The sequence below is a fragment of the Cydia fagiglandana genome, chromosome 20, assembly GCF_963556715.1.
Source record: "Cydia fagiglandana chromosome 20, ilCydFagi1.1, whole genome shotgun sequence".
NCBI classification, from domain to species: domain Eukaryota; kingdom Metazoa; phylum Arthropoda; class Insecta; order Lepidoptera; family Tortricidae; genus Cydia; species Cydia fagiglandana.
Window position 1 is genome coordinate 15,608,820 of NC_085951.1, and position 25,876 is coordinate 15,634,695.

The window sequence follows — 25,876 nt, forward strand, 5'->3', positions numbered from 1 at the left end:
TTACTGATTTTAGTTTACCTCCTATCTGTTTAAAATTTTCCAAGTGGAAATTACCCAGTTTTGAAAACTTTCCTACAGCACATCAATTCAGTAGCACAATTATGATCAATTAAATAATTAAGACGAAACAGGAGCTGAGTTTTAAATATTTTAGGTAAATATACCCGTCTCGCTAACGGAAGCGGCTCCTAAAACTAATAATCCATAAACTAGTGCGAAGGGCAAGGCGAAAAATCCTGCGTAAAAATCTCAAAAATCGAGGTTTCGTACTCTACTGTTTACTCCTCCAAAACTTAACCAATCGTAACCAAATTTGGAAATCTAAATGATTATGAATTTATCTGTGTCGGACCGTTTTGCTTTTTTGGCTAATTGATATCAGTTTGAATGCTACGCCTCTCATGCATTGCGGCATAGTCAATGAGGCCATTTTGGCCATTTTTGAAGGGCTCTAGCGCCTTAAAAAACAAAAATATCAAAAAAATGAAAACGGTCCTACACAGATATTGACGATATTAATCTGTGTTGAAAAAATCATTGCTCTGTCATCAAAACCCACGGACGAAACAGTCGAGTACGTTTGTATGGAGAAATGACCACTCCTGTAATGACTACGGACAATAACTCATAAAAAAAGTTTTTTCGCCGTTACCATAAAATCATTATCAAGTCTAATTTACTACACAAGTTGAGTGTTGACCAATTAAAGGGAATAACTCCCTTGATCAAACAATACACCGTTAAATTCAAGAATACATCTCTATAAATTCAGTTAGACAATATGATCATATCTCAGAGGAACAGGTATTCTAATATGTGTAATTAAAGTAATTAACTAAGATAATCAATAATTTTATTCCCGTCCCATGACACGTGCAAGGGCAGCATCCGCTCGGTGTACCCCTTACATTTCATTAAAGTATCAAAAGGGTCTCTACGTGTCGGCTTTGGCTCCACGCACGCCTCCCGAATGTCCGAAACACCGTTGTTCCGTGATGGGAAAGACATAAAGTATATATTTAATGTGACGATCCACGTGTAAAGGTACCTGATACTCCTTATAGCGGTTGGCGCTTACGTCGCATTTTGAGCGTCGTTATATATAATAGCGTAAGCGCCGACCGCCAGAAGGCACCTTTCCCTGTGGAACGTCACTATTGCATTAATGGCTTTAGTTTTTATTTCACGTTACGTTATTTAATATTACGTTCGCTCATAAATAGATATAAATAGCTATCAATAAAGCTACAAGATTTAGCTTGTTTCTATGTTATTTCTGTCCGGGCGGGTTTCGACAGCAGCGGGGCACTGTGTCGATTACGTAACGGAGAGTCTATTGACCTAGGTCACTCGATCGCTCTGTTCATACTGTTGTGATGTTGGTATACTGTGACTGTGATGCACCGTCTTCACAGAAACATTAACTTAACGGAGAGACCGAATCAGATATAGAGTTAGCAAATTGGTATTGTTTTCCTTTGAACATAGTTTTAATACGACTTTGACGAATGTCTGGGTTATTGGCGCGCATCTCACGCATGACTTATGCTTCAGAGGATAACGGTGCCGTCATAATATCGGCCGTCTCCATAGTATGTCGTAGTATTTGTAAGAAAACCCGATCTTTACATTTCATTTCGCATGCATCGATCAGAGTGAGCGATCTTCAATGTCGTATCAAAACCAGTTTTATAATTATAACACATTTTTAAATCTAAATCGGGCTCATATGGCTGTGTGCAAATAGAATACAGGGTGTTTTCGTTAAAGGGATTATTACGTCATTTACATCCTTTTTCATGACACTTTCTGATGCGAGGGATAGAAAAGTACCTAATACCTATAACTATACTTAACTACAATCATCTAACAGTTATCTAACTGAAATCAAAGGTCTTCACAATATTCTCCTTTTATAGGCAAACACAAACGTTTGTTAAAATTACCAACAATATCCACAGTAAAAAATCTTGGTCGACGTATTTTACACACATATGTACAATAAGATTTTTTCAATTTTTCGGCGAGCTGCCATTGCACGGGCAACAAGGTTACAAGACACCGAAGCATAATACGCTAGTGGGACAAGTGGGAGTAGGGGTTTCTTAACTTCTTAAGTAATAGCTTAATAGCCCACGAAAATAAAATTAGCATTATTAACAAACACACATTACGATAACAAATAAACATAGTTTTAGTTCGCTTTAAAGTATAGCAATAACGGGCCAATAATGAAAGAAAAATCATACGTTAATCTAGGGTAGACTGAGGTTTATCAGATCACAGGGCGAACCGAATCAGACTAAATATTGCTTTAACGACTGGCGTCGCAAGACTCGCAAGGTGATCGCAGATCGCAGGTACGATGCTAATTTAGTGCGCTTATATCATCGAAATATTTCCAATATGTAAAAAAAAATCATCTTGATCCGATTCGCTGCCCTGCCCCCTATGATCCGGTTCGCCTCGATCTACCCTATTGCTTTGTTGTGTACTGTTTGTTCAGTGATTCGTAAACGAAATGTTAGAAAAGTTATAGAAAGGTAATTTGTTTACGGTTGAAAAAGGAAGTAAATCAAGATCAAGTAAATTTATAAACATTACTTATACATAGTGTATGTACCTACTTTCATCATCATCTGAGGCAATACAGCCGCGGGTGGGCCTTAGCCTGGTCAAGCAAGTCTCTCCAGTCCGATCTGTTTGTGGCCTTCCTTCTCCAACTTTTCACTCCCAAGATCCTGATGTCCTGGTATACGCCATCCAACCATCTGAGCTTGGGCCTGCCTTTACCTCTGCGGCCCTCCGGTCGGCCTTCTAGAAGGCGCTTGGGTACTCTGTACCTATTTTAACCACAGCTATTTTGTTGCGAAAACTTCTTGCGATTACATCACTGAAGTTCCTCCGTATAATATGCTGAAAGAACTGCACATATTGTGAAACAAAATACAGATGTAGATAGTGCATAATTATTTTCCATCGTATTTTCACGGAAACGTACGAGTGTGTCTTGCTATTTCAGTCAGTCTCGGTACAAAAAGTACTGAGGTTGACTGAAGTAGCATGACAAATACGAACGTTGCCGAGAAAATACGATGGAAAACAATTATGCACGACATCTGTACATAGGTAACATCTAGGTACCTACTTAATACAAAGTAATTTCTCAAAGAAAACGACTTTAACGAAAATGTTTTCTCTACCGCAATATAAGTACCTAGACAAATTTTAAATTCGTGGTTAGGTGTATTCGGGTAATTCCGAATGTCGGACAATTCCAGCATAATAAAAGTCTCTTTTCGGAATTATCCGACAGTTTTTGACATTCGGGATTACCCGAATACCCCTTAATGCATTAAGGAGCTATTTTTGCCAATGTGTCATCTTAGTCATACCTATCGCAAATTTCTTTCTTATGTCATATAACAAGGAAGAGCGGTGCCTCTTAACACAGGTATTTATTACTTAAAAAGAGGCGCCAACACTTACAATTGTATAAGTACTTCGTAAACTGAATAAATATTTTTTCATTTTCATTTTCATTTTCATGTCACACCACACACTAGCTGTATCTTCTTAACACACTCTTCCGTTTTCGGTAGACGGATATACATACATGGAATAATTTCAAGTACCTAGAATATAACATTAAGTAAACAGGAAAAATACGAGCATGAGCAATGCCAAAAAGAGCTTAAATGTAAAAAAGTAGGCCAAGTTCTCTTTAACCAGAGACAAATACGTATTAAGACTGTTAATCTTCGTTCAATAAATAACAATTATATGTATAAAAATCCCATGAGAGAGTTTTCATTCGGGCGTTAAGGTTTAGGTGCAGTTGTTGGCGCAGTGTATGGGATTTTGAGATTCTCTCGCTTGGCGCGCTGTTCTAAATCCCATTCCTACAAAATGAGCCTTAACGCAAACGTATTGGTACGTCCGTCACGCTATCGAATGAAATTTAGGTACACTAGGGGTTCTGTAGGACTTACTTAATATGAAGATTAACAGACTGTCTTTAAACTTGTCTGCTCTTACGCAAGTGATTGTTGTGCTGGTAAATCAACTGGAGATCCATGCCAAGTTCAAAAACATTATTCTTCAAGTTGTTTTAAATGTTGACAAAGTGCAGCTTAAGAGCGCTATTACAAGAAAAGTCGAAATAATGCAAAATTGATGATATTACTCGATGAAATTCAGGACTTAACGCTCATTATTAGAAACAATGAGTACTTGTTCCAGTAAAAGCGTCCTCTTATCTTTAGGAATATCGTTTTACATATTAGAAAAAAGCGGTATATTTTTTTTTAGTTTTATCATTCTCATATTTTAGAAGTTACAGAGGGGGGGACACATTTTACCACTTAGGAAGTGTCTCTCGCGCAAACTATTCAGTTTAGAAATAAATGATATTAGAAACCTCAATATCATTATTGAAGACCTATCCATAGATATCCCACACGTATGGGTTCGATGAAAAAAAAATTTTTGAGATTCAGTTCTAAGTATGTGAATCCCCCAAAATTAATTGTTTTTTTCTATTTTTGTGTGAAAATCTTAATGCGGTTCACAGAATACATCTACTTATTACCAAGTTTCTACAGTATATTTCTTATAGTTTCGGAAAAAAGTGGCTCTGACATACGGACGGACAGACAGACAGACATGACGAATCCATAAGGGTTCCGTGTTTTGCTATTTGGCTACGGAACCCTAAAAAGGTTTTTTATCATTGTGTGCGGCGGGCGCCGTGTAAAACGCTACACTTTGTGTGCGTGTAAACCGCAACCAGAGACTTTGATCCTAGCACTGTTTTTATAGTATTAAAAATATTATCCTCTTTGCTTCGTCTTCTAGATTAGAAATAAACACAATGTAGTTTCACGTAATGCTTGACTTGTAACACTGAATTTGAGAGAATTGAACCACCATGATGATGATGGTAATGTCACGTACCACATGACATTACCATCATCAATACAGTGCCTACGTGAATCCTTAGGATTAGTTGCCAAGCGGACCCCAGGCTCCCATGAGCCGCGGCAAATGCCGGGACAACGCGAGGGAGCAGAAGAAGTACGGCATACATTTATTACGGCAGGGTAACTTCCGCGAGGCACTCACTACTTCCCACCGTCGCCAGTGCACGCATGATGCAAAAAAAAAACTGAAGCTTTGCATCATAACTTGATCACTTCATAACTTTATTACCTCAGGGTGTCTTCAGCAAGGTCGCACTCTGTTGCCACCACTGCTGGTCGCGCTCCCACCCTCGCCAGTCGCCACCATGCCGCCGCGCGCCGTGCTCGTGTGCGCGCTGCTCGCGTGTCTGCTCGCGTGCGCGCGCGCCGACGCCGCGATCAGCGCCAGCGATCTCACCGGTGTGTGCTAGCTTTAACCACTGGCCAATTTTTTAATTTGAAAAGTGTTCAGTTTGTGGTGAAATGAAAGTTTGTTTTATCATTATTTGTATTTTTTTTATAATTTGGTAAAAGTGAAAATATCGGAGTTTTTTTTATATTTTCACGGAAGTACTTTTTAATAACTTAGGACATACATTCAAATCGATTCACCTGTCAGTCTTTACAAAGCCATCCTGTATAATTTACATTTAGTTTATTTATTCTTGGTACCATACATATTATATTATGTTTAATTTCACCAACATTTTCAAAATTAAATACATATAACAATTAAAAGATAATTAATATTTACTTTCATATTCATATCTTACATCAGCATAGTACATTAACAGCTGCTCTTACGTGTAATGTAAGACATAATTATGTAGGTATTTATACAGACAGATGCTCTACATATTTTTTTGCAGAATTGTAAATATACATACCTACATATATGAGTTTACAAATATTAAGAAATTGGCCAGTCTCATGACTCATGAGGTATTGTTATATCATAAATATAGTGTGTAAGATTAATAAAGGTACCTAATGGTAAGATTGCTGTAAGAAATGTGATGCCATCACAATAATCATTAAAATTAGCGAAACAGTTGTTGTATTGTAAGCAATAGGTAGAGCATTAAACTTTAAATCAGTTTACAAAGTGCATTGGGTCCATTTCGTCCATTGCAATATGCATGTGCGTGCAAACCGCTGCAATACTTAATATACCAGCAACATGTTAAAATTATTGGCAGCTTTATTTGCCATTAAATTAATAAATACACAATGATTATTAAACAACACGAATATCATGATTAGCTTTCGACAAAACACTAATCGGCTAATATGACCCGGGGTATTGTCCCCAAAAGTCCCAAAACACTGGCTGGATTGCCCGCTGAATGGCTAAGCTTAAAAATTATGTCGAATGTCCAACGAGATGTGATAAATGATAAAAATGTGTGTGTATGGATACTTACTCGGGATCTGACGTGATTTAAAACGAAAAGTAAGTAGGTAGGTAAATATACTGGAAAGAACCCACTGAGATAAAACATTCCATGACACCGCAGACAGTTTGGCGACGCAAAGCAAGTTGCAAAAATGGTTGCATGGAGTTGCTAGTTCTTTGACCTGTTGTTCTTTGGTGACGATCTTTTTGTGAAATTCTTAGTATTAAATTTGATCTGTATAATAATCCAATATTACTATGGAATAATATTAACTTCAATAAATTGCTCTGATAATTAGCTTAAGATAATATATTATTATGTAAAACGTTCATAAGTGCTTGTTACTAGGCCTACATGAATAAAGTATTTTTGACTTTGACTTTGACTTTGAAGGAAATCGTGCATCAACAGTCGTGAGGAAGCCTGCCTGCATCTGCATCTGCAAATATATTTAGGGAGTGTGAAGCCTCGGGTCTAGATTGCGGTAGATTGGGGAAATAGCCCTCTATGCCTGATTTCCGGATTCTGGGTTTGTACCTCACATACATTTGCCATCTTAGCAGGCGTGTCTCACTCCGCGATTTCATCGATTTTCTACAGGTGGCTAAAAGTCCATCCGTTCGACCCCAATTTTAGGGTTTACCATAAGCCGCGCGTGGCGCTATCGCCACCTAGCGGCCATATCTGTGCTGATCGTAACAGACGCGTTTTGTTAGAGAGTGAGTCTTCTGTACCTAGTACTATTATTTATTCTGTGATCTTAGTAGTCCGAGTTTTGTAAATGTATTTGTTTGAATTGTGTGTCGCTACGCTGGAGCGTTGGTGTAAACGCATCCTTTGGGGACACGGTTAACGACCATCCGTGGATATTGCAATATGATAAGAACTATTAATTTGTCTTTTGATTGATAGTATTTGGTAGTAGTCAAGTTCTCTGCTACCCTTCATTCGCAATAAATGTGGTGGTTTCTTAAAGTAAGTACTTATAGTGTCTTTTGAAATCTGGAGTGTTGTCGTTAGGGGAGAGCTCTACGTACGGGGCGAGATTTATCGTAAGGGCCTACCGTGAACATTCTCAAAATATAATTTTCCTTACCTAACTCTCGGTCAATCTTGCGTATTCAAGTGATAAGATGCAGTTTTCGACATCTGCGGCAAGACTTTTGAGAACTAAGTGTAAATTTATTACGGCACGTACGCTTTATCAAAAAATCTTATTAAACTTTCACGTGCCTACTGATGTGTTTCCAAAATTACTAAATTTCCTCATAGAAAGATTTCGAAAACTTCTCATACTTTTGTGTTTCCTTAATTGCGTATTATTTTCTTCTCAAATATCCTACCTAGTTCTTGTCCAATTTTTTTTAAACTGTAAACTTGCGCATCTGTACTCTGTACCTGTAGAAATGCCCCAAATTCGCATTCACTTTCATAAAAGTTTTGGTGGCATTTTTTTCGTCTCAGGTTCACAATTTTTTTTATCAATTTTACTGCATAATAAACAGGCATGAAATCTAAATAACACCTATCGTCCTAGTCTTATTTAACAATTAGCTACGATTACTAACGTTCCACCAACATATAAACACTTTCCTAGTTATCGACTTAATCATCAAATTAATTCTACATACGTCACAGTGTAGGTGTGTGTTTACCTAGTTGAAGGTTTTGGCGTTACCAGCAACTTTGCAACGGTTCCCTAAGTTTACCTATTGTGTTGTAGATATGTTGTGTTATGTGAGCTATCAATTTGTCACTCGTGATTTCTTCCTGGCGGCGTAGCACGCTCGCGTTTTTATCCCTTGTCACCATGCCTGTCACGCTCTAACATGTATGTTAGTGCGAAAGGGACGCGCATAGTGATAGTCGATAAAAATGGAACAGTGCTGCGCCCGCTGGCGCTGCAGTTTTTCCTATAATGTATATGTTTACGCTATTAGACTAATATTATGAGTGTGCTAATATTGTTCATAGACTAACATACAACGTTAGTTTGAGAAATGAGGTTTGACAGCCAAAATATTAGTGAAAATACTGGCAATAGGCAGTGTAGGGACCCAGTTATTACAATGCTATAAAATCAATATGAACTTATCTACTGTCAGTAAATATGGTACCAGAAGGTACCATACATACCTATTTACAGGCACTAAAGACAGGTAGGATATGATGGTTGCACTTCTATCTTCTATTGCGTCATTCGTCAGTTCGTCACTCTCGCATTCGTTATAAAGTGTCAGTCACGATGACTCGTGACTATCTTTAGACCCGCTTTATCCTAAAAGTTGTAAAAGTAACCTTCACTCTCGAAAAAAGAACAAATAATGAGTCATAAGTTGCTCAAGTACTTAGGTAACGGCTTATTCACAGTGATCTGTAGATTTATGTAATGGCACTATAAGATACAGTAGCCTCATACGGCGTCCGTATAATACGCACATGCATGTGTCTAATTTTCGGTATGAATGTCAAAGTCATTCGGTCAACTGTAGCAGTAGATTTGATAGGTCTTGCATTTGAAAGAGGCAAACAAATGGAAGTCATGATGAGACCGAAATAAGAAATTACTTATAATATCTACAAGTGTGTCGACGGAGCGGAATTTTCAAAATTATGAATCTATCCAAGAAGACGAAATTTTCTTAAGTAAAATTACCTCAATTTTTTCAGAAAATTCCTAAAACTTAATAAACTTTCTGCAACTGACATACGGGTCATTTTATAGTACCTATATGCTAAAATGGGTTCGCATCTTTCCTGTCACATCGCCAAGTTAAGAAAATCTGAAGCAAATTTTTACGCTGCCCCCTCAAATAGGCGGGATTTTTTTAGTATAAGTACTTGAGACTTAAGTAAGTAAAAGGGAATATTTGTACCAGAGTCCACAACTTTTATTGTACCTACTTATATACCTATTGTCCACAAAAGTTACCTTTTTCTCAAAATGTGTTTGACCCAAATGTGTAGGTATAACTCCTGCATTAATCCAATAAGTTCTAAACACACATTTCCTTAAATTTTGTGTGCACCGGCCTAAACAATACGATTTATTGACTCGTGACGTGATTGATATAGTTATGCTTTTATTAGATAACGTCATTCTGTTGTCACCGGTAACCTCAGCTCAGAGTTGGTCACGGTGGAGTAACGGTTGCGTAACCGAAACCCAAACTACAAAATCGATGGAAACGTGAAGATGCTATCTCGATTGATGTTGCCATCTTTAAGTGTCTGGTTTCACTACAAATGCATGACCGTGGCATTCCACCGCGACTAAGCAGTTTTTAGAAGTATGTCTTAAATTGAGTAATTTTACTAACCCCCGAAACGAGGGGTGTTATGTTTGACACCAAGAATCTGTCGTCTGTGGCATTGTAGCTCTATATATAAAGGATGTTTTTTTTACCCGAAAGCTAGTTTCTTTGTAGTGGTTTAAATCGACCAGTTCGAAGAGTATCGGCTCTTTTCCTAAATGTTGTAAGGCGATTGTGGTATAAAATGGATTTTTAGCATAGGCACAGAATAAATAATAGTACTAAGTACAGAAGACTCACTCTCTAACAAAACGCGTCTGTTACGATCAGCACAGATATGACCGCTAGGTGGCGACAGCGCCACGCCCGGCTTATGGCAAACTCCAAAATTGGGGCCGAACGGATGTACTTTTAGCTACCTGTAGCAAAGCGACGAAATCGCGGAGTGAGACACGCCTGGCATAGGTATATTAAGTAAAGGCCCAATAGAAGTGTGGGTTAGCAACAAAATTTCAGTCAGGCAGGTTTGTAGGTACCTAGGTACTTCGCCCGCAAAAAGCTTATTTCGTAAACCGCATCATTTATAACTAGTCCCTTATTGCAGCATGTGCAAGTGACATTACAAATAATTGAGACGAAATCAAAGTTTCTGGGTTAATTTTATAATCAGTTGGCACATCGCCATTCCTGTACCAGTGTTTATATTGCCAAATTCATTCTAGGTCACTTAGGTCAGGTTTGGAAATGCTTACTTACTTGCATTTAGTTAGTGTTATTTTAATCATAAATGATACAACAACAACATGTAACAATTAAGTGCCAAATTAAAATACATACGTATTTATATATATATTGTATAGATTATTGAAATTTAGATACTGAAATTTAGATGCTCTAAAGGAATAAAGTTTATTGTAAGTAATATTACTTACCTACCTATTTATGTAACAATTGTAAAGCACAGAATAACTAATAGTACTACCGTAGTAAAACACATCCTTTTTCCTGTAGTAACAAATGTTTATAAACTATATATTTAGGCTGTTTTTTTTTCAAATTAATATGAATAATTTATTTATACAAAAGGTTTTGGCTGTTATAAATTGGTTAACAAATCAAATTATTTTAGAGCAGAAATAAAGATCTTGCAAAACTAAAAGAGGTAATATGCATTAGTTAGAACGCGCGTTTATGTCGTTTATTCCTGCGGATAATATCCATCACGCATTACGTATAAATAGGTACTTATAACGTATTAATAAAGTAGGTAATTATCGTTAACTATTATATGGAGTGGAGTAACTGTCGCGTAAAATGTTTGTAGAGATTTAGCTTGAAAAACGATATTATGAATTAATTTTAAAAAAGAAATCTAATTACACAAACAGGTCTACCGCTATAAATTAAATTAAATAATTCTTTATTTCAGGCCTGTACATGTACTTTCATTATTTTTACCTTAAATTCCGAAATATGTGTACAAAACATGAGAGTTTTAAATGTTATGTTTATAAAAATCTAAACCAAATAAATAGTAATACCTAGTATACCTACCCTTCGTGAGATAATAGCAAAACCTTTATTTCTAAGAACGTTAATCGTCTTCGCGTTATCAGTGATCCACGGCGTCGCATCGCAGAACGTGCCGTATTCAACTGTTTTGATTAGATTATTATACTTTCGCTCTGCTTGCTCGCTTAATTGCTTATCGCAACGCGAAAACGCTACCTTTGCATAGTTAATGTTATAATAGCTGCAATAGTTGGTAATAGTAATATAGGTACGTTTGGAATTCAAAAAGGGGTAATATCAGGGCCCTATTTGACTAAATAGCGTGACTTAGCTACCAATAGGTCATATGTAGGTATATATGTAAAATATATAGCCACATATATAGGTATTAATCGGGTCCAGCGTCTAGTACGTTCACTAACCACAAATGGCTACGCAACGCTCGTATTATGAATTACAATATTACAACATATACAACAACAACTGGGGCTGCAATTTTTTTTGTAATATATAGTTGGCAGTTTAAATTTTCAAAAAAAAGGTAGGTAGGTACTTTAGGTTTTTATGTGTGTAGGTACCTACAGACATAAAAACCAAAGGATTTATTTATTACTGACATGTTTTTTTGCTTATTTTTAGTTTCAGTTTAAAATAAAGTACCTACTTTATTGTAGGTATTTATTTAGAGTCAGACCGCGAAAAGTCTGCAGCGATTTTGATAGTGCACGTAGTGCAAGTATCATTTTAAACGTCAATCTTCTATGAAATTATGACGTATAAAAAACACTTGCACTGCGTAGGCTATCAAATTCGCTGCAGACTTTTCTTGGTGCGACTTTACTTACTTACGTGTTTCGTATTTCATAAAGTACACAAAGGCCAAATATAGTACAATACTATACTGTACATAATGATGTAGTACGTCTGGCAACCCTAACAACAACGATCCAATCCATTCACACGATTGCGTACGCGCAGGTAATGTCAATGACGTTTATTGACGTCTGCATTGCAACTGTCATCAAAATTAAATAAAGTAGTAGGCTTAACAATTTTTTACCAAGCAAATACGTGTATTTTTTTATGTCGCTCTTCATATTTTTTTGCTCTAGCCTCAGGCGCTGAATTTTTCCTTTAATTAAAAAAAATACAATTAGGCAAACAAATCTTGCATAACAATGAGTCAAAAATGACTGCCTATGCTCTTATAGCAACTATAGCATCACAAACTATTGTGGCTCTGTGACCTGTACACTAAACACAAGCCATTTCGAAAAAGAAAAAAAATGTAATCGGTAAAATAAATCATATAGGATTAGCTAACCGAACCAGTTCACATATTTTCAAAGAATCGGTTGATAAATGGGACTTGTAGAAGTTGTAGATAATCTATAGAACAGCCTAACGGGAAACGGGACGCTTTGCTTCGCTCGATCATTGAATGTATCAGATATTTTTAATTTTAATTTATAATTATATTATCGCAAGCAACTGTAGCATAACGCCTGCTTCCTACCTCTACAGTTAACCTGTGTAACTACTGGAGCAACTGGCAAAGCCGGGACTCACTTGTCTGTTACGGGATCATCGACAGTTAGGCAGTTGATACGAATTTATAATGAGCATTCAACAGAATTACATCGCCAGTAAAAAAGGATCGTTTTTGCGGCAGCGCAACGTCTCGTTTTATGTTCTTGGCGTAGGTAATGTTATGTTGTTTATTAGGGTGTGTAACCTATGTGAAATTTATTTAATTAATTCAGCGCGGCAATGCCACCAGCCTTCTGGCAACCACCCGGCGGCGCCGAGCTAGCTCCCATTTTTTATTTGTAAATATGTGTACATATGTACATACGTATATTTCGCTGGTATATAGTTGTTAGAGTTTAGTTTTAATTTTAATGTTTAGTTTAATTATTTTGTTAATACTTTAATTTTTGTCAGTAAACAGTATTTATTTATTTTATTTAGTAGAGAGCATAAAAGTACTCATAAAACCATAAAAGGGTCATACCAAACCAGATGTAGCGCAAGCCAAAGAACCTACTCTAGTCTAATTTGACTACTAAATATTCGGCCATTTTGATTCTGACTGTACTGTATCGAATACCACACAGATGCGAGTAATTATCTAATCTAATAAATAATAATTATATACGAGTGTACATTGCTCCACTTCTTACGAGCGGGCGATTCGTATGAAAGTATGAACATTTCACCACACGGTGGAATTTGACTTGTAAAATGCTTAGAGTCGAACCGCGCTAAATTTTTATACCATAATTTTTTCGACTATAATGCCTATTATGCTTCACTTGTTCTCGCACTTTAAAAGTCAAACGAAATTGCAACTTTCAAACCGAGGTATGGCGGATGTGAGGGCCTACCGCGAACACCGAAATTCGCAAATTGCGGACATGCATCTTTCTCTTTTACTCCAATTATGACAATTATTACCTAAATAAATTAAAACTAAAACTAATAAAATAAATAAATAAAACTTACCCACCTACCTTAGGTCCCCCAGATCTGTCCCCTGCGGAAGGGTACCCATAAGGCTGGCTACATTCCCACGCTCAATAGCTATGCCTATTCTTTGGCCTAGGAATGAGCCAGCCCTAGGGTACCTAATGTATATTCTAATTCTATTGTCTCCGATACCCAAATTTTGTCTTGAAGAGATCGCTTATAAGAGTTATAAGCGATGAGACCGCCTGTTGTTACCTCTACATTTATTGTAAACTACGAGTATGTGAGGTGTGCAATAAAGATTATTGTATGGTGTAATTAGTGTGGCAAAGAAAGATGCCCTCAATTTTTCTTTTTTTGTGAGAGTTTGTGGTAATCCTCATAATTTGCGAACTTCGGTGTTCGCGGTAGGTGCTCTGTGGCCAAATATCAGCGAGTGGTTGAGTTGAGAATCACCCGCCGTTGACGACCGGGGGCGCTTATGCAAGCTGCCGGCTACCGGTTCGACAACCGATGGCAACGCAATCTAAATGTGCACGTTGTAGACAGTCGGCGCGATTCGGGAAATGAATTAGAGATTCACTAGATATGAAATAGTACAGATATGTGACATGGCAAAAGGTACCTTATGGCGGTTGGCGCTTACTCTATTATTCACGTGAATCTCTAATTCATCCGAATCGCGCCGTATATCTTTGAGACAGGGATAAATGATGGTCACTTATTGCAATGTCTGCTTGCTAGTGTTTTTACCGACTTCTATACACAGGAAAAGTAGCGGGCGGACATTAGTTTACTTCCATTGGGTTTATTTCCATTGGGTAACGATATAAACCTAAATTGCACAACTTAAGCCCTAAAACCCAAGCCTAGGTGAGCTAAGAGAACCAGTCGGTGACATAAGCGAGCTAAATACTTGACAACATATACATGATCATTGGTAGATCTTATTCCTTGTTGATAAGGACGACGAATGGTCAAGTGTCGATACGCACTTTCTAGTGCTCGCAGTTTCCTTACAGAGTTCCTTGTGTAAGTATTTGCTGTTGAGCAATATTAGAGGTTATTGTAAGTTCAAATCCGGATAAAATGCTAGAGTTTACCGAGTCTGGAAACTTGGCTCGTTTTATTGTACCTACATGTGTTAGGTACACTGTACTTTTTTTATTTACCAATTGTTATATTATTCCTACTCATTACCACGGCACCACGGGCTCTTTCTATCCTGATAGAAATATTGTCCCTAAAATTACATAATTTTTTTCGTCCTTCCATTCAGTTACTGTTTATAAGTACAAAATCTATGAAAACGGAATACAACTTAGTACCTACTGCTGATTGCGGCCTAGCATTGTATGAGTAAAAAAAAATTGTGTCGCTTAACTTCAAACTCGGGTAAATCCATTCGACCACTCAGCTAATATCTACCCTATTTACTTTTCTTAATACCAAAATCGCATAATCTGACAGATGGATTTACTCGAGTTTGAAGCTAAGCGACTCAAGTGCACTCTTTGTAAACACTTCACAATGTGGTGTTTGTGTACCTAAGTGTAATCTGTGTACCTATGCGGTAAGTGCTTGTACGGCGCGATTCGGGAAGTGAATTAGAGATTAACTAGATACGATATTGTAAAGATATGTGACGTCCCACGGGTAAAGGTACCCTATGGCGGTTGGCGCTTACGCTATTATTAACGCCGCTCTAATATTATTGCGGCGCTATATGACGTAAGCACCAGCCGTCATACCTCACATATCTTCACTATTTCGTATCTAGTGAATCTCTAATTCATTTCCCGAATCGCGGCGCCAGCCGCCATAAGGTACCTTTTTCCGTGGAACGTCACATATCTTTACTATTTCATATCTAATATATTTCATGTCTCTAATTCATTTCCCGAATCGAGCCGGTAATCTCAAAACCAAACACGAGGTTGTAACACTTGTACCACGTGAAGAGTTTCAAGACCGCGTTGCGTGTATAATGCAGCGTTAGACAAATATTTCGACAGCCAATCGTGATCGTGACGTAACGATGACATGCCAAGTTCACCGGCGCCGGCGCAGCTGATGCAGACGGAAGCCTGATTCAGACTTAACGACTTGTTACTGTTTCGATCTTATTTTGATACGACCTTGACATCTTTAATGCGAAATGAAGTGAAAGTCGTGCGTGAGATGCACCGTGCGCGCCAGTCGTCAAAACGATCGGCAAGGTCGTATCAAAACCAGTTAAAAGCCATAACAAATTGTTAATTTAGGATCGAGCTCCAGGCCACATTTAGATTTTTATTTCTGTTTCTAAAAGTTGAGAGAAAATGCACATTTTTCAGGCTAAAACTACGAGAAGAAGGCTTATATGGATTACACGTGGGTCTCTATTGTTTTTCATAAAGTTTAATAGTTATATATAATGTATTGTAAATTTTTCCGCATTTTCGGTAGTCATAATTTGGGGTTTTTAGAAACGCGTAACTTTTCAGGATTGCCATAAAACAAACCAATTTACACTTTACAGTGACACCAAATACTGACATACTATAGTTTTTGCGGATAAGTATTTAATATCAAAATTACCTGCAAAATTGCATCATTCTGGAAACTTTCCACAACTATTGATATTTAGTATTAGGTATTTACAACGTAATATACATATGTACGAATTTCGTTTTCAATAAATATAGGTACTGAATTAAATTGTTTACGGAATAAATGCAAATAGAATGACCCAGGGCCCTGTCCGTCTAGACAAGGACTACCCAAGGGCGACTCCATTACTTTTTAACCGACTTCCAAATCCCAAAGGAGGAGGTTATCAATTCGGTTGTATTTTTTTTTTTTTTTTAATTTTTTTTTATTTTTTATGTTTGTTACTCCATATCTCCGTCATTACTGGACCGATTTTGAAAATTTTTTTTTTGATTGAATGTATATGTATACAGATTGGTCCCGTTTCTGTCAAAACCCAGTTCTGATGATGGGTTCCATGAGGAATCGAGGGAACTCCTCAAATCTTAAAGGCATACATATAGTGATTTTTGGGTTTTTATCATCAAATCAAGCATATACATCCAAAAAAGTGACATTTGATGAAGTGGAACTGCTGATGATGATCAGAACGGAACTCCTCAACGACGCATAGTTCACGGTTGGCGATTTGTCCTCTTCGTTATGTTTGTTAAGCAAGTTCAGTTTTTAAGCTACATTTTTGTCAAGCTCGAGTTCTGATGATGGGATCCATGAGGAATCGAGAGAACTCCTCAAATCTTAAAGGCATGCGTATAGAGATTTTTGTAATTACATCAAAAAATCAAGCATTTTCATTAAAAACTGTCGCATTTGATGAAGTGGAACTGCTGATGATGATCAGAACAGAACTCTTCAACGACGCATAGTTCACGTTTCGCGATTTTTCCTCTTCGTTATGTTTGTTAAGCAAGTTAAGTTTTTAATGCACATTTTTGTCAAGCTCGAGTTCTGATGATGGGATCCATAAGGAATCGAGGGAACTCCTCAAATATTAAAGGCATGCGTATAGAGATTTTTGTATTTACATCAGAAAATTAAGCATTTTCATTAAAAACTGTCGCATTTGATGAAGTGGAACTGCTGATGATGATCAGAACAGAACTCTTCAACGACGCATAGTTCACGTTTGGCGATTTTTCCTCTTCGTTATGTTTGTCAAGCAAGTTAAGTTTTTAAGCCACATTTTTGTCAAGCTCGAGTTCTGATGATGGGATCCATAAGGAATCGAGGGAACTCCTCAAATATTAAAGGCATACGCATAGATTTTTTTGTATTTTCATCATAAAATCAAGCATTTACATTAAAAACTGTCGCATTAGATGAAATGGTACTGCTGATGATGACCAGAATAGAACTCTTCAACAACGCATAGTACACATTTGGTGATTACGAATTTCGATTTTGACTTGGACTGGGACCCGGACTCGGACCCAGAACCGGACTCATACCCGGATCCGGTTCGGACCCGGACCGGATCCGGTTCGGACCCGGACCGGACCTGGACTCGGACCCGGGCTCGGACCCGGACTCGGACCCGGACTCAGACCCGGACTCGGACCCGGACCTTGACCCGGAAAACCACTATGATACCTTAACTAAATAAACCACTATGATTACCTACCATAAAATGTGTAAGTATATAAGTATGATGATGCCAATCTTACTAGCCCCTCCCGCTTAAACCCCCGTACACCGCACCGCATGCGCCGTTAAGTGGGTTAGGTTAGGTTTGAACTGCGATCCTCACAGAACCGAACTGCTATCAGAGAAGTGGGTTAGGTTAGGCTAGAACTACGACCCTTACAGAAGCGAAATGCTAGTAGAAAAGTGGGTGGTTTTACCTCCTTTTCTACATAGTATACCTATACCATCTACAATAATCTTTCACCGGCCCCCATAGAAGTCGGTTTTTTTTTCTTAAAAATTATTATTACCAATTTTATGCACTGGATTTATTTTACTGTGCATTTATTTTAATTTATGGCTTAACATTGTCTGGGTCATGCGGTCAAGCGCTATAAAATGCGTTTTCATACTTCCTTGTCAATATGTAAAGGTAAACCTAAAAAAACATATTTGACTATTTCTTACTTTTCCTACAAGTGAAATTAGCGGCTTTGTGAGCTGCAGTCCTTGCGAACCCCCATGGCTCCGCCATTTTGATAATATTAAAACAATAAAATCTTGAAAATATTTTACTGTCTGCTTGTCTGTTACTTTTTCGCGGCTAAACCACTGATCCGTTAGTGTGTCACATAAATAATAAAACTAGCTAAGTGTAATTAATCGTAGAAATTTATAAAAAAATACTGCAAATATTCTATTTTCGATTGCTAGTCGTAAGGTCGTAATGTTTTGCGATGATCATTTCTGGTTATGTTAATAATATTAGTTTCATCACACTTGCTCGAAAAAGAAAGGAATGAGCTCGAAGAAGTATTTCATGGTGTACTGAAGGGTAAATGCCTATATTGTTCCCGCGGGAGTTATGAATTGTGAACAAAAGTCATATCTTAGAGAGATATAGCTTACTTTCAGCCTGCGGTTTTCGAGAATTATTTATACACCTTGTTAACAAAATATCGGGGGTTAGTTAGTGGGTTAACCCCTATCGTTGCACAATGTAGGTACTACATCTATCAAGATTACAACTTTACACGCGTGACACGCGTCCAATGTTCCTAGTTTTAGTTACTTACTGGTTGTAAATACAACCACGACCACTCTGTCAAGAGTGAACGACTGAGGAGGAGGGTTGTAAATAGTTAACGTGACGTGTCTATTATCCCTAATTATCCTCGGTCAATAATTTCTTGCAAAAGATTCCTCTTTCTCGTAGTAATTGATAATTATGCTTTATTGTTTGATCATGCTCATGAATTCAGTGTAAACAATGAAACTGAACACAATTTGCAGTGGCATCACAAGTAGAATGCTTTCACACGTTTTTTTCCTGAAAAATTATCGTTACCTATCAAACAAGCCGGATATTTTTTTAAATTCCTACCAGGGTGCTCAGCCAGGTTCCAACCGTTTATGATCCTTAGCGAACGCAACGCTATGTCTCTGTCGAAATAACATGAAATAGTTATAGAGAGAGATTACCGTTTCGTTCGCTGCGGCGCAAACGATTGCCATCTTGGCTAGGAACCCTGTTATCGTTCCTAGCCAAGATGGCAATTGTTTCTCGAATACATCCCGATAAACAAACATTAAAGAAAAAAAAATAAAAAATCATAAGTCAAAAACTGTCACTAGTAGGATGCTGATACTCAGCAAAAATATCCTTCACCATAAGAGGTACTCACAAAAAAAACCCGTACTATGGAAAACCGACTATGGCCTTTGAACATTAGGAAAATATTCATAAAGTGAGCTCTATAATATACTAGCTGTTGCCTGCGACTTCGTCCGCGTGGAATCTTATCTTCAACATTTTACATCTTTAGTACCTATAATTTTCATATCCAAGCAATGTTGAAATTAAGTACTTTTCTTTTTTAGCAAGTTGTATGAAGTTTTAAGTCAAGTGGATTTTGATGTTGGTTGCTGAAATTACTTTTCTTGTATTCTCATAATAGGTAAGTAACCTATGCCCTTATACAAAGATTCAAGTTCCGCATTCCGCACTCACAAAATATCTGATCTCCATACAAACTTTCAACCCCTTTCTCACCACGTTGGGGGATGATTTTCAAAAATGCTTGAATTAGTTTTCATGTTTTTTAATTTATTACCTTTTTTTCCAAAAAGTTAAAGTTCCTAACTTAAAATTAAATTTACACCCCAAGACGAATTTTCATCCCCTTTTTGGGAATGAAGGGATTTAATTTCCAAAAACGTTGCAATTACTTTTTTTTGTAATCGGCTATTATGCCTTTCTAAGAAGTTTCAAAACCATTTGTAATGGATTCAAACTTTCAACCCCTTTTTAACCCTGTTAGGGGATGAATTTTACAAAACGCTGAAATTACTTTTCCTGTCTTCTAATAATATCCCTAAATACAAAGATTCAAGTCCTACACTCGAAAAAATGTTTGATATCCATACAAACTTTCAACCCCTTTTTCACCACCTTAGGGATTGAATTTTCAAAAACGCTGAAATTAGTTTTCTTGTATTTTAATAATATATCTTTTAACGAAGTTTCAAATTCGTAGCTCAAAAGAAAACTTTAACCCCATACAAACTTTCATCCCCTTTTTAACCCTGTTAGGGGATGAATTTTACAAAACGCTGAAATTACTTTTATTGTCTTCTAATAATATCCCCAAATACAAAGATTCAAGTCCCGCGCTCGAAAAATTTTTTGATATCCATACAAACTTTCAACCCCTTTTTCACCACCTTGGGGGATGAATTTTCTAAAACGCTGAAATCAGTTTTCCTGTCTATAAATTTGATACTTTTTTAGAAAGTTTCAAGTTCCTAACTTAAAATAAAATTTGCACCCGAAGACGAACTTTCATCCCCTTTTTAACCCCCTTAGGGGTTGAATTTCCAAAAACGATGCAATTACTTTTTTTTGTAATCGGCTATTATGCCTTTCTACGAAGTTTCAAAGCATTTGTAATGGATTAAAATTTTCAACCCCTTTTTAACCCTGTTAGGGGATGAATTTTACAAAACCCTGAAATTACTTTTCCTGTCTTCTAATAATATCCCTAAATACAAAGATTCAAGTCCACCACTTGAAATTTTTTTTGATATCCATACAAACTTTCAACCCCTTTTTCACCACCGTAGGGGATAAATTTTCAAAAACGCTGAAATTACTTTTCTTGTATTTTATTAATATATCTTTTTACGAAGTTTCAAATTCCTAGCTTAAAAGAAAACTTTAACCCCATACAAACTTTCATCCCCTTTTTAACCCCCTTAGGGGTTGAATTTCTCAAAATCGCTTCTTATCTCTTGTACACTTTATAAATGCAATCTGGTGTGCAAATTTCAACTTTCTGGCTTTTGTAGTTTCGGCTCTGCGTTGATGAATCAGTCAGTCAGTCAGTCAGGACACTTGCATTTATATATATAGATAAACATGTATAGTTTGTCAAGCCATTCTCGTCAAATTAAGAAAATTTAGGAGCGAAAGGGTTATCGTCTCATAGAAAATTTTAATTTCGCTTTTTTCTAGTAACAAAGTTGTTTGGCCGCCTATATTTAGTACTAACCTTCTCTCGCCACTTTTCTCAATATCTGTCCCGCTATCTCCGTTTTGGTCTTCCATCCATCCTGTGCATCCGGATCCCAACCTAGGATCGAAAACTAATGATTTTCTTTGTTCCTTTCAGCTGAGGAGTACTACTCCATGCCTCAGCTATTCCACCTGGACGAGTACGAGAGCTGCGTGGCGACGCGCGGCGTGTACTGCCTCGGCAGCTTCGAGCTGTCGCCCGACGGAGAGTCCAGGGTGTTCCGGCTGATGCAGGTGAGGGTTGAGGGGTTCATGCTGCACTGTTCCACCTGCAGCACGAGAGCTGCCTGGCGACGCGCGGCGTGTACTGCCTCGGCAGCTTCGAGCTGGCGCCCGACGGGGAGTCCAGGGTGTTCCGGCTGATGCAGGTGAGGGTAGAGGGGTTCATGCTGCACTGTTCCACCTGCAGCACGAGAGCTGCCTGGCGACGCGCGGCGTGTACTGCCTCTGCAGCTTCGAGCTGTCGCCCGGCGGGGAGTCCAGGGTGTTCCACTTGATGCAGGTGAGGATCTTGAGGACTCCATGGTACAGCTGTCGTATAAAAATGCCGTAGCCATGACGTGGGTACAAGAAGTGCTCATGCCAGGTGTGCTTTTGCCTAATGCCGCCACAGTTTTCATACTTATCTACATAGTAATTATAATAATTGAGGCGCATTCATACAGCAACGTTGTTATTTTTTGTAAATACACACACTGCTGTATGGATGAACAACGTTTGGGTAACTACAAGTGCTACTTCTACGTTAGGAAAGTATAACTGTAGCCACCTAATGTTACCATATTGTACATGCTATATAAAAGTTAATTGCGGTGTGGATCCAGCCTTACAGCTATTTATTATTGAAATGTTCCCTCATAAAACATTACAATACTCAAGTATATATATAGTATACCTACATATCATTGTCTGTATAATATGTATTTATGCACCACTACTAAGAAAGTAAAGTCCTGTCAAACAGTTCGCATTCCATCATGTTACATTGGTAATGCGATAGATATTTGCAATGTGCATGTGCATCAAACCGGGACGGTGTGCCCGATACTGCCCGGAGTCACTCACCAATTCTACACATTATTTATTACTAGGATTTCTACAACTACGTAAAACAAGTGGTAAGTACAAAATGTGTGATGTGATCAGCAATCAGCCGTCATATAAAAAGAAGTGTCGGACGCTTCGGCCCGGACCCGGACCGTGCTAGCGTAAGTCATTCTTAAGGGTAAGGTTGCTAGGCGACCTGCGAAAGGCATTCACTACCTGACTGACTTTTAAGGGAGTGCTGCTATATATTATTCCTATTACCACACTTGTACCTATTTCTAGAAAAGGTTTATATTTTGCGACGTAATTTTATTTCAAATGACCTTATATATACCTGCTCGTGCATAATGTTATTAGCTATTAACTACTATTAATTACATTAATAAACTTTGTTTTATGTTAGGTAGGAAAGGTAGTTAATTTTTATGTAGGTAGCTAGGTTAGTACGTAACCTATGTACCTACCGTTTAGAACTGGCTAAACGGTACGTCATAGCTGATGATGAAGTTAAGTGTATACTTCTCATAATATTTCAACGAAATTAGGAAAAGTGAAACATAAACATCAAGCCCCAATCAATTTTTTTTGTGTCGCCCACGTGAGCACCGATCATCTGTCATAGAAAATGACATGTCGGATACCTCGGCCCGGGCCCGGCCCGGTCAAGCGTGAGTCATCTTTTAATCTGTAAAAATAATAGAATTAGGTATAAGTAGTTAGAATGACAACTGATTCATGACAGTTTTAATTCGATTGTAAGTGTACCTTACGTACGGTGTATTATATTTAATGTGAACTGTATTACGCGTTGACGTAAAACTGAATGAGAAACGAGTTACATTATGAAACCCTCTCGCAAGCCAACACTTTCGCAAACCTAATAATTAGGCGCTGGTCACCTCATATCGAAACTAAGATTCATTGCAATTAAAAACAAACCCTATCTCGTAAATCATACAAGTGCAATTCTTGGGCATAAAAAAACTAGCAACTATGTTTTTTAAACGTATAGTTTTAACTCTTCTTCGAGCTAATATCATCGCAATTTAAGCCTTATGTAGAAACTATAAGGTTCCCTACTGTGTGATGTTCTGATGTTACAATTTGGTCCCGAAGAACCAGGATTAATAAGACATCAGCAACTTTGTCGGGCAAATTATGCTTCTTCATGCAATAAATAATTAAGAGCATACTTAACTAATTTTATTGTATTAATTATTGCAGGAGTACTCCTCAAACTGGGTGGATAACTTCAATCACACGCGGCTCCATCGGGGACTATGCGTGTCTCGACGATGTAGCGACTCGAACACGGCTCTACAGGTTCCAGAACCTTCCATGGACTCGTGGTAAGTCTCACCTTCAAAGACATCATGATAAGCATTCATATTTTATTTCATAAGTCTGAGGGGTGTGCGCCGTGTGCGGCGTGGCCAGGACAACAAAATAAACGAAAATTCACTTAGTCCTTTCCAAACATTACTTAATTAATTACTTGTCGATTCTCAATTTTTCCCTTTGACTACACATAACAAGCGTCGAAGATCATGTTTCGCGTAGATGTGGCTACTTGTAAGACTATTATAGCTATCTTGACTCGATAAAAGTACGACTTCTTCGCCCGGTATTTTTGACATCTTACATTTTTCTAAAGTTTGGCCACCTACATTTGGGTTTTATTAAGAAAACCGTTTGTTTCCAGGTTCGCGTCGTGCGTGAATGCGAGCACCATGTCATCGCACAACCTGTCAGCGCGTCTGTACCAGCTGGACTACTGCCAACGAGGGCAGGAGAGTGCACGGCCTCTAGACGCTGCCGATAGAGCCTTCCCAGTAGTATTAGCAGCCTTGGCGGCACTTGCTGGTGTCTCTACTGCTTTGGAGTTGCTACTGTCACCACAGACTAAGAAAGGTCAGTATGCTAGCCTCAGCTTTCTTCCCGTCTGTTAAAGCTGAACTTCTCCAAAGATAATGCACATAAAGGTGAGTTCATCTGTCACCCTATAAATTTGATAAATAATAGCTACAGCTTGAAGCAGGCACCGTATTTCAGACCTTGATACTTTATATGGAAACGAAAACACATAGGCATATAAGCTTACAAGCTCACCTTCGTGCGATATTTCGTAATAGCGCCCAAAAGGTTAAGGGCAAGGGATATGGAGCAAATAACTAACCTAACCAGAAGATACCATTTTTTTAATCCTGATTTTAATACAGCTGTTCTGTATTAGAGTACGTCTAAGCTAAATCTGCACCGTTGACAGAACAAGGTGCATCAATGTCATTATAAACATTATTATTATTTTCGTAGACAGTTGACATATTTTTTCCTCGCTTTGTCTGAGCAAATCCCAAGCGGAGTTTGGTCGGACTCTACGATTTTATATTTGTTCGCTGATTTACTTTCGTTTCGACAAATGTATACCTACATAGGCAATAGGCTGTATACATACCTATCGGTTCGAAACTTCGCGAGATTCGCTAACCGGCAAACATGATCACTAGCGTTTGCACGGTTTGCGCAAGGACCGGTCCTTATCTAACTGCAGCCCTGGGTTTTTGCGAAATTATCCCACACGGATATACTTTATTTACTCAATCTGGTGCTAATATTACTATAGACTTTCGAGAAGTCCTTAAGTAACTCAGTCACATCTATTTGCTTCATTAGGTACCCCTACAATGGACGTGTGGCAACAATAATAAAACGTAAACCATGCGGAAAGAGAAGAGTCACGGAATGTATTATATTACGACTCTTCTCTTTCTCACAGACTCTACGAGTAAAATAAGTATCTACCTATTCAATATAATTTTTATACGATGGCAACATTTTATACAAGAGTCATATATAGAGCTGAATTCCGGTCTGCTAAAAGACAGGGCGCCAAAAAACATATAGTTTTAATTTGTTAGTTTAGTTAACTTTAGTTTCACCATGTAGTTGAGTCAGGTATATAGTTACTAATATTTTACTCGATACCATCAATATGTCAGCGGCCGATCGTAAGATCAGGCATATCGTGAAATTCCTAGGCATCGGCCGCCGACAGATACACTTTCGTTGCATTTCTTGCTTGCCTTTGAGCGAGCTGAGCTGCGCGGACGCAGCGCCGTTTGTTTACACAATGCATGTCATAACAGATCTGGGCCTTTCGCCGCGGCCCTGACCCGCCTCACGTGGCCGGCGACTTGTCACAGCACGTGTCGATGACCGGTTTAGTAGTTTAGACTAAAAATAACCGAGTTAACTGACCCGCTGATCCACTTGTTTTGGGGAAGAAAGTAAAATAGTTTTCACCACACCAGCTCGGAAAGGCTTACTTTGCAGTTGCACTTCAAAAACTGATAGCAAAGTTGCATTTTATCCACATCATGTGAGGCAAAGTAATCAAATGCAAATTTTCAGTTATTTTTTTATGTTTGCTGGTAGCTTATTAGAATTGACTTTTAAATGATAATTTTGGATGATAAATATTTAATAACATTCATTTGGATTTGATTT

General features: G+C 37.9%; 1 protein-coding gene across 1 annotated transcript in view; it reads left to right on the forward strand.

The window, feature by feature from the left end:
* Window positions 1-5,242: 5,242 nt before the first annotated feature.
* The window catches only part of LOC134674775 (nose resistant to fluoxetine protein 6-like), a 31,278-nt gene continuing 10,644 nt past the window's right edge, over window positions 5,243-25,876 (forward strand). Inside the window, exons 1-4 of the mRNA XM_063532906.1 lie at window positions 5,243-5,381; window positions 21,420-21,556; window positions 23,594-23,718; window positions 24,072-24,280. Of these exons, the coding sequence (XP_063388976.1) occupies window positions 5,288-5,381; window positions 21,420-21,556; window positions 23,594-23,718; window positions 24,072-24,280 (565 nt within the window). The 5' untranslated portion in view covers window positions 5,243-5,287. The remainder of the gene's footprint in view (window positions 5,382-21,419; window positions 21,557-23,593; window positions 23,719-24,071; window positions 24,281-25,876) is intronic.